This window comes from Grampus griseus (genome assembly GCF_964374135.1).
Source record: "Grampus griseus genome assembly, chromosome: 5".
In the NCBI taxonomy this organism is placed as follows: Eukaryota; Metazoa; Chordata; class Mammalia; order Artiodactyla; family Delphinidae; genus Grampus; species Grampus griseus.
The window spans coordinates 60,595,999-60,610,147 of record NC_138998.1 but is presented as its reverse complement, the minus strand read 5'-3'; the positions used below and the strand labels follow the sequence as shown (position 1 = coordinate 60,610,147).

Below are 14,149 nucleotides of genomic sequence, written 5' to 3'. Positions count from 1 at the left end.
AATCTTTTTGCAATGTGATTATCACTAGAGTAGGGGATTCTATCATACAATGCCTATCTTAGGGTTATTACAGTTCATGCTGTCACCTGTTATATGAAAGTGGCTAAGCTTCTACCATTCCCAGCAGTTTGAAATACTTCAAAATATGCAGTCAGAGGTGGGTTCCCAATTCGGAAATTAGAAAATCTCTAGGAGTATTTTTAGAAGAAGCACTGATGGGCTTCCCTGGTGGTGCAGTGGTTGCGAGTCCGCCTGCCGATGCAGGGGACACGGGTTCGTGCCCCGGTCCGGGAAGATCCCACATGCCGCGGAGCGGCTAGGCCCGTGAGCCACGGCCGCTGAGCCTGCGTGTCCGGAGCCTGTGCTCCGCAACGGGAGAGGCCACAGCAGTGAGAGGCCCGCGTACCGCAAAAAAAAACCAAAAACGAAGCACTGAGTCTGTATGGGCCATGAAAAGGCAGCTGTTTAAGATTAGGCAGGTGTGTGGATACTCCGACACAAAATGTATACACACCTGAGTAATTACATCATGAAAAATTTCATACCCAAAGAAAGATTCAGCAAAGAAACTTCGTGTTGGTAAGCTCAAATGGAGGGAGATCTGTAATTGCAGCGGAGGCTTTTGAGGCAACAAATCAAGTGCTGCTCAGAGGTCACGTCAAGGGGTTAAATGAAGACTCCTGAGCTGTGCAGCAAACGGTAATACTTGTTCACCACACACAGACAGAAGGTTTCCACCCATCAAAGGGCTTAACTCATACACACAACTCTACACATATGCAGCTGTCTCGGGGATGGTTTTTTAAAAGTACCATAAACACACCGAAAGCACAACTCCCTTAGAGAGGACTGAAATAATTACTTAATGACATAGTTTCCCAGCTCAGAACTTTCTTCTGTTTTCACTGCTGTGTGACCATCCTGAGAGGGGCAGCTTGGCACAGGTGTTTCTGGTTCAGTCTTCACTACAAGGGAAGAGCAACAATGAGAGAACTGTTAGGGTTCAATGATGGAAGGACACGTGTGGGCAGAAACAAAAGCTCTTCCATGGAAACTCAGTGAGGACACTGCCACAGCAGCTGCTGCAGAGACATGGCCAGGGCGCTGAGACGGCGCCTATCATCACAGGATCAGCAGACAAGGGGAGAACTGTTAGCCTGGGTCTCATGACAAGGTGGGGCAATAAAGTGGCTTTTTAGATATTTCTTAGAGGGCCAACCACAGTGCTATGTGAGATCTCTCTCTCTCTCACACACACACACACTTGAACAATGCCACATTAAAATACAATGCTGGCCTGTTCTAAGTTCTAATATCCTTTTGCTTATCATCTCTCCAGCTAAGTTTATCAACTTTTAGCATTATCTTAGTGTTCTAAGACACAGGGCAAAAAGCAAAAATCAGATATGTTGTGCTTGGAAAAATCCAAGCTAATCACATGCAGCCTTTTAATATCACCAGATCTACTGATGGAAGAGAGCAATGTCTCAGGAGCATTGTCTTCCTTTACTTTCACAGCCTTCTTTGATCAAAATACTGTGAATACACACTCGCTGCTTCTGTATCAGCATCCCTGCCTTCAGTCTCTTCCCTAACAACCCATTTTGTACATGAGCACCAGAAAAATTTCCTAAAGGACCGTGTTAGTGTCATTTTCCTACTCAACATCCTTCAATAGTTTCATAAAAGCAAGGGTCTACAAATGAGATCTACTAGTGCATCTTTCCTTTTTTTTGATGTATAACATAACTTGCATAAAATGCACAAATACTAAGGGTACAGTTTGATAAATTTTACCTACGTATTCATCCATGTACCCATCACTCCAATCAAAATAGAGTATTTCCAGTCCTCAACCTGGCTCCCTTACGCTTTTGGCATTCTTTCCTGCCAAAGATAACCACCTTTTGTCCACTTTAAATTTCATATAACTGGAATCATACTGTGCTACCCTTTTGTGTCAGCATCTTTTTAGCTATTAAAAATAACAATGTAATGGACCTTTGGGTGGACATACACATGCGTTTCCTAGCAGTGTATCTGCTGATAGGGCAGATATATGTTTAACTTTATTAGAAACTGCCAAACTGATTTCCAAAGTAATTATATCCATTTGTAGTCCCATGAGCAGTGTATGTGAGTTCCAGTTGCTTCACATCTTTGCCAACACTTAGTAATGTCAGTTCTTTTCATTTTGGTGATAGAATAGTATCTCACTACGGTTTTAACTTGCATTCCCTTGATGACTGATGAGGTTGAACAACTTTTCATTTCCTTAAGAGATATTTCAATATCCTCTTCTGTGAAGTACCTGTTTACATTTCTTGCTCTTTAAAAAAAATCGGTGTCAGTCTTTTTCATATTGATTTTTAGGTCTGTGTATATTCTGAACAGAACTCCTTTGTCAAATATATCAATTGCAAATTATCTTCCAGGATGTGGCTTGACTTTCACGCTTAATTTTGTCCCTCTAATAAAATGAGGTTCCTAGTGTTAATAAAGTCTAATTTATCAATCTTCTTTTATGGCTAGCTTTCTTGTGTGCTCTTTGCCCAAGGTCATGAAGATATTCTCATATTCTTTTAGAAGCTTTATTGTTTTACCTTCACATTTAGTCTATGATCCAATTCAAATTAATTTCTGTTTATGGTGTAAGGCAGGGGCCAAGTTTTGTTTCCCCAAATGGATATATCCAATTAACTCAGCTCTATTTATTGAAAAGAACATCCTTTCCCTACTGAGTCTGCTGACTATATATGCGTGAGTCTATTTCTGGGCTCTTTTTTCTGTTCAATTATTCTTTTTGTTTCTTTTAAAAAATTTTTTATTTTTAAACAATTTTAAAGGTTATTTTCCATTTGCAGTTATTACAAAATATTGGCTATATTCCCTGTGTTGTACAATACATCCTTTGAGCTTATCTTACAACCAATAGTTTGTACCTCCCACTACCCCACCCCTATATTCTGTCTATTCTTGAACCAATACTACACTATCTCAATTACTGTAGCTTTACAGTATGTATATATCTGGTGGCCCAAGTCCCCTGGCTTTTTGTTCTTCAAGACTGTCTTAGCTACTCTAGGCCTTGCATTCCCATATACATTTTAGATTTAGCTTGTCAATTTCTGCACAAGCACAAAAACAACAATGTAGGGATTCTGACTGGGACTGTATTGAATCTGTGTCATTTGGGGGGAGGATTAATAACATATCAGGTCTTTCAGTAATATAATTAAATAATATATTTATAATTTATTATATTTATAATGGTATATCCTTCCATTTATTTAGATCTTCTAAATTTCAGAAATGTTTAGTGGGTTGTTAGCAGTTAATTTCTATATAGAAATCAAAATGGCTTTTGTATGTATACAGACTTGTATTGAGTGACCTCGCTAATTTCACTGTTAGCAATACATCTTCCCCCAACCCCTAGTGATTCCAAGACTTCAAAAAACAAAAGGAAGGCCTCAGAAAAAGTTCAGATACTCCAGTTCTATAGGTGCAAGTATAGTCACTGTATTTACTTATTGTTTGGCCACACTGCATGGCTTGCAGGTTCCTAGTTTCCCAACCAGGGATTAAACCCAGGCCATGGCAGTGAAAGCGCCTAGCCCTAACCACTGGACCTCCAGGGAATTCCCACAAGTATACTCACTTTAATCTGGCACGCAAACAATTACAAAATTATATAATCAGCATATTCAGGCTGGGATAGCTATTCTACTGGAGAAATGAAAACATATGCTGAGACTTACATATAATAGCCCCAAACTGAAAATAACCCTAATCTCCACTAACAGGAGAAAGGATAAACAAATTATGGTATATCCATCCATCCCTACAATGTGGAATACTACTCACCAACAACATGGTTGAATCTCAAAAACACTGCAGTGAGTGAATGAAATTGGACACGAAAGAACGTATGTTCTTCCATTCACATAAAGTTTAAAAATAGACACAAGTAATCTATCATAATAGAAATCAGAACAGTGGTTGCCTATACGGGATGGGAATTGACTGGAAGGGGGCACAAGGTGATGGAAATTTCTATAGCTTGAATGCAATATTGGTTACTTGGGTTTATGCATTTGTCAAAACTCATCAAATGGTATGCTTAGTATCTTTGCACTTTACACAAAATTTTCCTCAATTAAAATCAAAACAGAGATGCTCTGGCCCCAGTCCAAAATTAATTGAATCAGAATCTGTATGAGGAAGGCCTATGATATATACCTACTGCTGAGAAGAAACGCTGGTCTAGATTAGTATCAATTCTTCCATCAGGACTAGCTAACTTTTCCTATAAGGAACTAATCAGTAAATATTTTAGGTTTTGTGGGTCATATGATCTCAGCTAGAACTACTCAACTCTTGAGGTTGCAGTGCACCTATGGACAATATGTAAATGAATGGGCATGGCCATGTGCTCATTAAAAAACGAGCAGCAGACTGCAGTCAGCCAATCCTTGCTTTGGATGGTCATGCTCTAAGTTCCAAATCCATCTCTTCATAAGACTATTATGAGACATCCTGGCATGCCTGGAAAGTATTTCAAATTCTGACTGTACTGCTTTCTAGTTTTCTAGACTTGGGAAGTATGGACTTAGTATCTCCAAACTTCAGTTTCCTCATTTGCAAAATGGGCGTAATAGCTGTCCTAAAGTACTGTGATAATTAATGATATATATATAAAGCAGCTAGCACAGTGCCTAGTACACTTTAGGCTCTTACACATGGTAGCTATCATTATTGTAGATGTTACAAATGTCAAAATGTGTTAACCCACTGCACTATCTCCATCTACTCAACAGTCAGAAATGTCCCCACTGCCAGCTGCCAAGGTCTGGCCCTACCTACAGCTCCTTTATCGCAACTACATACCCCAGATGAGTCCCTTTAATTGGTCTACTCCCCCAAACAAACCCTCTGAGTCTTTGTCTCTACTGTTCCCTTAATCTGGCATGCCCCTTGACCCCTCCACAGCTAAAAATGCTTCACTCTAAAGTCCAGGTTATAATCCATGTCCCATACAAAGTGCTACACAAAAGTGCTACCCACCTGAACACCCCCAGCTTCCCTGACCAGACATCCTAGATTGAAATACTTCAGCATTCATTTTCCAGATCACTTACCCTGCATGTATCAATCACTGCTTGCTGTCTACTGCAACTCTCTTCAACCTGATTATAAGTTCTTGGAGGGCAGAAATGATGCTTTATACATCTCTGTATTTCCCTTAATGTCAAGTCTATATATAAACACTCTACATATTTTTGAAGTGACCGATTCATGGATGCTGAAATTCAAGGGAGTCATATTACAGTAATGTCTTGCACAAAACTTCTGGGCAAATATACTGTGGGAAACTACATACCTTTTGTAACAGGTGCTGGAGCAGAGCTGGGGACAACTGGAGTTGGGGCAGCTACAGGCAGAATGGCAGGTGATTTGTTGGTAGGAAATGACTGAACCACTAACAGGCAAAAAAGGAGGGGAGGATATAAGAAATATAGAAATTATTTTAATGAAAATGATCTAACTCCCAGGTGGTAGCCCCTCCTTAGGCTACTAGCACAAAAACAATTTCAGTACAACAGATATGGTCCTTTTTTAATACAGTGATTGACAAGGTGGCTGTTTCCTATTAGTACCAGGGTAAATGAGCTGGTATCTTCAACTGTGGAAATGGGAGCTTGTCACTAAACTCAGAAAATAAAAATCCAATTAACCTGCACTCATAAATGCTTAAAATGTAACCCCCCTACTCAACTTAAGAAATGGGCAGTTATTTAGAAGTCAGTGGATCATTTGGGTTTTACTTTCAGTCCTAGAGGTGGTGCCAGGGAGTATGGTGACAGCTCAAGGGCAGGCTAAAAAAGGGAGGAGCGGCCACCACGTGACGGAATACAGACTCTCCCACCAGACAGACCCAGAGACAACCACACCCACAGGTGAAGAACTCACCTTTATTCACAGGCATCAGTATAGTCTGCACACCTCCAGATGTGTTTACACTGAGTGGTTTGAGCTGGCTGGGGATTGTCAGAACAGCCTGCTGGGGATTGGACTGACTGGAATGAATCTTTAACAATCCTAAAATAAGTTGGAAGATAAAGCCAAGCTGAAGATCAGATGCTTCCTTGAAGTTCATGCCCTCTTCAGCATTCATATTTTCTCACAGGAGGACATTCTTAGGACATTTACCCTTTCAATAAAGAAAGAGCTGGAAGCATACGCCAACGGATGCAGCTGATTTCTCAATGAAGCAATGAGGCAACAATAATGATTTATTTTTACCCTGCTATCATAAAGTAATACAAAAACTTTTGGAAAAGTGGGAATAATAGAAAAGAGAAAAGTCACCCAGAGTCCTACTGCAGAGACAACCAGTATCATCATTTTGAGATAGTTCTTTTCCATGTTTGTTTTATATGACAATTTATTTGTTTTGTATATAGCTGTGATACGTACAAACTGGATGTAAAATTTTGTATTTTGATTTGGGTAACTGTCATTTTCCTACTTAAAAACCTTCTCTGGCTCTGGACTGCCTAGAGAATGTTTCCAAAATTAGTCAAAGCATTCAGAGTCCTTTTTTTTTTTTTTTTTGTGGTACGTGGGCCTCTCACTGTTGTGGCCTCTCCCGTTGCGGAGCACAGGCTCCAGACGCGCAGGCTCAGCGGCCATGGCTCACGGACCCAGCTGCTCCGCAGCATGTGGGATCTTCCCGGACCGGGGCATGAACCCGTGTCCCCTGCATCGGCAGGTGGACTCTCAACCACTGCGCCACCAGGGAAGCCCCCAGAGTCCATTTTAATCTGGTCCTAATTTATCTGCCTCTTCTTTACAACAACCTTTACATATCTAATACTTCAGTCTGTCTATTCACCATATCTTATAATTTCCTATCTCTGTGCAGCCTTTATTTTTCAAACCAGATATTCTCCACTTATTTTAGAAGGGGTCATCCTCTCCCACTTTGCTTTAAAAGAATTTCCATACTCCCATTTCCATTATAAAACTATTCTAGACATTCAGAGGGCCAGTAAAAAAAGTGACAAAAAGGAGTACACAAGATACAACACAAACACATATTATAACAACTACTTAAAAACAGTGACAGACAGGACTTCCCTGGTGCCGCAGTGGCTGAGATTCCAAGCTCCCAATGCAGGGGGTCCGGGTTCGATCCCTGGTTGGGGAGCTAGATTCCACATGTATGCTGCAGCTAGGATTTCGCATTATGCAACCAAGGAGCCTGCCTGCTGCAACTAAGACCTGATGCAGCCAAATAAATAAATTAATTAATTAATTAAATATTTTTTTTAAAAAACAGCGACAGAGGCTAAAGATACTTTAAGGCACTGGAATGCAGTTAGCTTGAGTTAAGAAAAGGAATAGTCTTGGGCTTCCCTGGTGGCGCAGTGGTTGAGAGTCCGCCTGCCGATGCAGGGGACACGGGGGCAGGGAAGATCCCACATGCCGCGGAGCGGCTGGGCCCGTGAGCCATGGCCGCTGAGCCTGCGCATCCAGAGCCTGTGCTCTGCAACGGGAGAGGCCACAGCAGAGAGAGGCCCGCATACCGCAAAAAAAAAAAAAAGAACAGGAATAGTCTTAAATACTTTCAAGAACAAAGCCTTAAATAAACAAGAAAATCGTTCTTTGGAATAGATGAGTGTTAGATCAGTCAAGTAGTAATTACTTAACTGAGATGTGCCCTCCAAGAGTACAACAATGACCTGGTTTCTTCGTATTTTTAAAATTCTTATTTCTATCAAAACATTACATGCTCATCAGTTGAAAAGTTAAAAAGTGCTAAAAGGCATATAACTAAAAATAGCCATCCTTTGCTCCAACTCCCTGTCTTCATCTGGTTCCCCAGTAGTATACACTTTTAACCTTTTGGTGTTTTAATATTTATCTCAGCATTTTTTAAAAGAATGTGTATATTGTAGGCCTTGATTCATTTTGATGTTACACACTGACTTACTATTAAGGTAGATAAGCACTGTAAGGCATTTTTACCCGCTCTTCCCTCTCCTCCAATATTGGTCTCTATCGATCCAAAGAATATCATGATGCTATGACTCGATCTCATTTTCTGGAGTTAATAATTTCCTTCTTTTTCATTTGCTTATTTAGTTCTCCTTCAACATCTTACTAAAGTCTTCCCATGTCCTTCAAAAATGCTATAAATCACCCTTTATACAGCTCTCCACATGGTCAAACCTCCTAAATAATTTACAGTTCCATTTTTAAAATAAGAGCTATCCTTCCTGGGACTCTCTGATATGCTCTAATTTGGACTGTTGCTTTCTAGGCCTGCTGCAAAGCCTTCATTCGGGGAGCGCCCTTTCACAGTTACCCTGGGAATTCCCTTTGCCTTCCTCTCTATTTTTGTCCTCTTTCTTGGTCTACACCTCTTCACTCTGGTGAAACATGTATTTTAGTTATGTTTTGAGACAAGGTCATAGAAAATACATTTGAAACGTTGTCTGTCAGAAAATATTTCTACCCTCATACTCAGTAAAGATCTGGCCAATTACAGAATTCTAGACTACAAGAATTCCCCCCTAGAACTTTGAAAAGCAATATTCTAGCTTCCAGCACTGCTACTGAGAAGCCCAATGATAATGTAATTTCTGAACTTTTCTGTTTATTTTTCTGACAGCTTTTCAGATCTTCTCCTTGTCACTGGTGTTCTGATTTCATGAACAAACTGTCCCTTCTTGTGAGCCACCTTTCACTCATTGTGCTGGACACTGTGCCTCTTGAACCTGGAAGTTCATGCCCTTCAATTTGGGGATAAACTGTTTCATTTCTTAGATCATTTCTTTCCCATTATTTTCTGTTTTCTTTCTGGAATTCCGTTTAGTTTCATGTTGCCAGGGCTCCCTAATACATCATCGAAGTTTCTTTCTTAGTGTCTACTTCTTGGTCTATTCCCTGTTTCCACCTTGTGCCCCATAGTTTAGTCTAAATGCTGTAGCCAGTGACCTGTTAAAAGGAAAAGGCAGCTCGTGTTACTCCTGAGCTGAAGACCCCGCAATGGGTTCTCTTGAAGTAAAAATCAATGTTCTTACAGTGACCTACAAAGGCCCTATGTGATTTGGCCCCCACCACTCTGACTTTATCTCCTGGTTCTCTTTCCCTTGCTTACTCTGCTCTAGTCACAATGGCAATCTTGTTCAAAACAGTTTGTAATGCACACAAAAAATTTAATTGAAAAATTAAAGGTTATACCTCAATTAAAAAAAAAAAGGATACACACACACACACACACACAAAATGGTCAGTAGAAAACAGTTTGATTCTCTTATGAAAATAATATAAACTTTCATCAGCAGTATCTCAGGAAACTAGAACTTAAAGCAAGAGACTTCATTTAAAAATCAGAAAAAAGTAGGGCATTCATTTCTTAAACTAGTAATTCCTTCTATTTCTACAATTTCTACTCCAGTGCTAACCCAGTACCTCTAAACATTCAGTTAGCAGAGAACAAGCACTCCCCACATAAAAACTTGGTCGATTTTAACTGGGAGGTAGAAATCATGGGAAAAATAAACCAGCCTTAATCTTTTGGTCTCTACCCAAAAAGCAAACAAAACATAGGGGCTTGATTTAGACTCATGTATGGAATCTAGTGATAATAAGAAGAACAACAAGAATATCCACAATCTTTTTTTTTTAATACCCAAGAGTCGTTAAGATGATTTATTTATAGACCAAAAAGCTCACAAGCCTATGCTTTTATTTTAGCAAACTACATGCAGTAACAGTGAAGAATACCCACAATCTTTATGCAGAGATAGTAAGGTATGTATGTGTATGTATTTATGTTTGTGTGTGTATATACATGTGTGTATGAATATATATCATATATATATTAGCAATACTAAGTTATTTTTCTGTATACCAGTGCCAGTTAGTAAACTATTATTAATCTGCAACAAGGCAATACAGATACTGAGTGTTCAAAAGTTTTGTAACAGTTTGACTTTGTTGTGATATTTTTATTGTATTTTACAGAAGTATCTGTCTGTACTAGATTACAGTAAAACAAAGTTGACCTTTCAAGTTTGAGAAGTAATGCTGTATATTATATCAGCCCCTGGCATCTGGGACAGTACAATGTAATCAAACACATTAATATTTGTGGCAAAAGATGAATATTCATATTAAGTAGTATAAATAGCCTGTCAATGGAGGTCAGATTTTGCCCTAAAATTCATTATGGGGAAAAACAACAATAAACAAACCTTTGGTTTTCACAGCTTTTTGGATTTCAGAATTGCAGATAAGGGAATGTGGACTAACAACAATGATGACACTAAAAATGATAACAGCAGCAATTATTTATATAATGGCAACTACATGTCAGACGGTATCCTAAGCATTTTTATATTAACTCATTTAATCGTCTCAACTTTATGAGGTAGGTATTAGGCAATCTGGCTCTAGGATTTGTGCTCTATGTTACCCAAAGAAGTAAAAGGCACACTCTTCCGGGGCCATTCAGGGTGGGCACAGAGAAACGATACATCTTACCAAAGCTCAAGCATGTCATTCTAACACTACCCAATATAATAACTACTGTTAAAAATCATATCTTGGGGCTTCCCTGGTGGCACAGTGGTTGAGAATCCGCCAATGCAGGGGACACGGGTTCGAGCCCTGGTCCAGGAATATCCCACATGCCACGCAGCAACTAAGCCCGTGCACCACAACTACTGAGCCTGCGTGCCACAACTACTGAAGCACTCGCATCTAGAGCTCGTGCTCCGCAACAAGAGAAGCCACCGCAATGAGAAGCCTGAACACCACAACGAAGAGTAGCCCCCACTCGCCGCAACTAGAGAAAGCCCGTGCACAGCAACGAAGACCCAACACAGCCAAAAATAAATAAATAAAATTAATTTATTAAAAAAAAATCATGTCTTGGAGTCAACAATGCTAATTTAATTTTATATACTTTGTTTATGAAAGCAAAAAGAGATGTATGATGTTTTACCATGAGTTCCATGCAAAACTGCTGATAAATACCCAGAAGAGTTCCAGATGGCTAATGTTTTATTATATCAGTTAAGAATTGTTATTCAATCCATAAAAACATTTCAGACTTGAAAATTTATACCTAGATTTTAAATAAGAATAATTCATCTGAAAGGCAGCTATATGGAAAATGATGCCGAATTAATGATTTTTAACAATTTATTATTAAAAACTGTTATTATGTAAGACCTTCCACAAATACTCTAGCCCAAAGAAGGGAGCGAGAAATAATATTATGGTACAACTGACCTGATACTGTGGCCTTTCCAGAGATGGGGTTTGGTGTGGACACCAGGGACGTAGCACTGATGACAGAGGAGGTAGCAGCCTTGCAGGGTCCCATGGTGGCTGGGCTCACACACACTTGTTGCTGCCCAGAAGTTTTCATTACAGAAGTCATAGTAGATGATGAACTGGGAGCTGTTCCTTCCGACTGCTAACCCACAGGACCAGAAATAATAGATATTAAGAAGAAAGTACTATAACTTAGAACAGTGACTGCCATGTAGCATACCCAATAAATATTAGCTATTAGTGGGCTTCCCTGGTGGCGCAGTGGTTGAGAGTCCTCCTGCCGATGCAGGGGACGCGGGTTCGCGCCCCGGTCTAGGAAGATCCTACATGCCGCGGAGCGGCTGGGCCCGTGAGCCATGGCCGCTGAGCCTGCGCGTCCGGAGCCTGTGCTCCGCAACGGGAGAGGCCACAACAGTGAGAGGGCCGCGTACCGCAAAAAAAAAAAAAAAAAAAAAATTAGCTACCTGTTCAATGTCATGCCATTTAAAAAGACTGCTTCTCTAGTTTGGTGGTTCCTACACTTTCAGATTTCACGGACCAGGAAATTTTTTAAATTTTAAAGCAAGGAGGTATCATAGGATTACCACATTAAAAAAATTCACCACTTATTATATCACTTTATAAAAGAATATTTCAACACCCCCCCCATAAGAGGACATAATCTCAGAATGTAAAAGTGGAACAATATGAGCTTTATTAAAAACTCACTACAGGGCTTCCCTGGTGGCGCAGTGGTTAAGAATCCGCCTGCCAATACAGGGGACATGGGTTCAAGCCCTGGTTCGGGAAGATCCCACATGCCGTGGAGCAACTAAGCCCGTGCGCCACAACTACTGAGCCTGTGCTCTAGAGCCCATGGAGCCACAACTACTGGCCCGCATGCTGCAATTACTGAAGCCCAGTTGCCTAGAGCCCGTGCTCTGCAACAAGAGAAGCCACTGCAATGAGAAGCCCGTGCACCGCAACGAAGAGTAGCCCCCGCTCGCCGCAACTAGAGAAAGCCCAAGAGCAGCAACAAAGACACAATGCAGCCAAAAATAAATAAATAAAATAAATAAATTAAAATAAAATGGTGAATTTTATGGTATGTGAATTATATTTGAATTTTTAAAAAAGTAATATGGCCCAATAGTGTGCCTGATGAATATCTTACATTTTTACTGCTTTTATGCTTCATTATGGTTTTCCACTATCATGCTACTCCTCACCTGTTGCGCAGGACCATTTGCTGAGAGGGCTACAGCTGGGGAACTGGCAGTTGTAATAACTCCTCCTGCTACCCTCAGCATTGTGGTTCCAGGCTTTGAGAGTTGTGAGGTGGCTGGCACAGACTTCAATGTGCTATCAGATATTTTCATTAGAGATGCCTGTGCCCCCGGGGCCGCCTGCAGAAATAAAATGGATTGGAGTAATAAGTTACCCTGATTAATAGGCACAATTTAATCCTTACCTACATACACCCCCCCAAATACTGCATCCCCAAGAAAGTCTTGCTAATTAAAACTATATGAAGGGGACTTCCCCAGTGGAACAGTGGTTAAGAATCTGCCTGCTAATGCAGGGGACACGGGTTTGAGCCCTGGTCCGGGAAGATCCCACATGCGGCGGAGCAACTAAGCCCGTGCACCACAACTACCAAGCCTACATGCCACAACTACTGAAACCCGCACACCTAGAGCCTGTGCTCTGCAACGAGAAGCCACTGCAATGAGAAGCCCGTGCACCGGAAAAAAGAGTAGCCCCCGCCTGCTGCAACTAGAGAAAGCCCGCACACAGCAACAAAGACCCAACACAGCCAAAAATAAAGAAAAATAACAAAAATCAAGAATAATCAATACACACATGGGTAAATCTCAGAAACATTCTGTTCAACAATAGAAGCTAACATAAAAGACTATATACTATATAATTTTGTTGATATGAAGTTCAAGAACAGGCAAAAGCTAATCTATGGGGCTTCCCTGGTGGCGCAGTGGTTGAGAATCCGCCTGCCAATGCAGGGGACACGGGTTCGATCCCTGGTCTGGAAAGATCCCACATACTGCGGAGCAACTAAGCCCGTGCGCCACAACTACTGAGGCTGTGTGCCACAACTACTGAAGCCTGTGCACCTAGAGCCCGTGCTCCACAACAAGAGAAGCCACCGCAATAAGAAGCCTGTGCACCACGACGAAGAGTAGCCCCTGCTCACCACAACTAGAGAAAGCCCGCGTGCAGCCACGAAGACCCAACTCAGCCAAAAATAAATAAATAAAATAAATAGTTTTTTAAAACATCTAATCTATGATGACAGAAAAATGGTGATAGAAAAAAACTGGAAAGAGAAATGAGGGTATGTTTTAGAGTAATGGAAATGCTCTATATCATGACTGGGATAGTGCTTGCAAGAGCATACCCATTTGTCCAAATTCCCTGAGCAGTATATTTGTGATCTGTGCATTATTCTATGTAAATTATACCTTAATAAAAGGCAACAGCAAACATCTTAGCTGTGGCAGAACAAAAAGAAAGTCACTGCACTGGCTGCAACATGGGCGGATTAGAAGAAATTAGCTAAGATTTTAAAGAATTCTGGGGCCTCATACCTGTTTAAAACAGCAAAGAGCATCTGACCAAAGGGAATTTAGTACTCAAGGAAACCAAATGCTGGTAATTTGAAAAGATCAACAAAACTGATAAACCTTCTAGCTAGACTGATCAAGAAAAAAAGAGAAGATACATAATTATCAAAGTCAAGAATGAAAAAGGGGACATTACCAAAGATTCTACAGACATTAAAGGATATGGGAAAATT

General features: G+C 40.5%; 1 protein-coding gene across 3 annotated transcripts in view; it reads right to left on the bottom strand.

The window, feature by feature from the left end:
- Positions 1-14,149, bottom strand: part of YEATS2 (YEATS domain containing 2) — a 109,686-nt gene that overhangs the window by 9,412 nt on the left and 86,125 nt on the right. For all 3 annotated transcript variants that reach the window (XR_014296737.1, XM_082654228.1, XM_082654229.1), the window contains exons 21-25: positions 12,564-12,740; positions 11,311-11,497; positions 5,974-6,102; positions 5,384-5,482; positions 863-965 (exon numbers count right to left, since the gene is read on the bottom strand). Coding sequence is in view for 2 of the 3 variants with exons in the window: in XM_082654228.1 (XP_082510354.1) it covers positions 863-965; positions 5,384-5,482; positions 5,974-6,102; positions 11,311-11,497; positions 12,564-12,740 (695 nt within the window). In the remaining variant the exon portion in view is untranslated. The remainder of the gene's footprint in view (positions 1-862; positions 966-5,383; positions 5,483-5,973; positions 6,103-11,310; positions 11,498-12,563; positions 12,741-14,149) is intronic.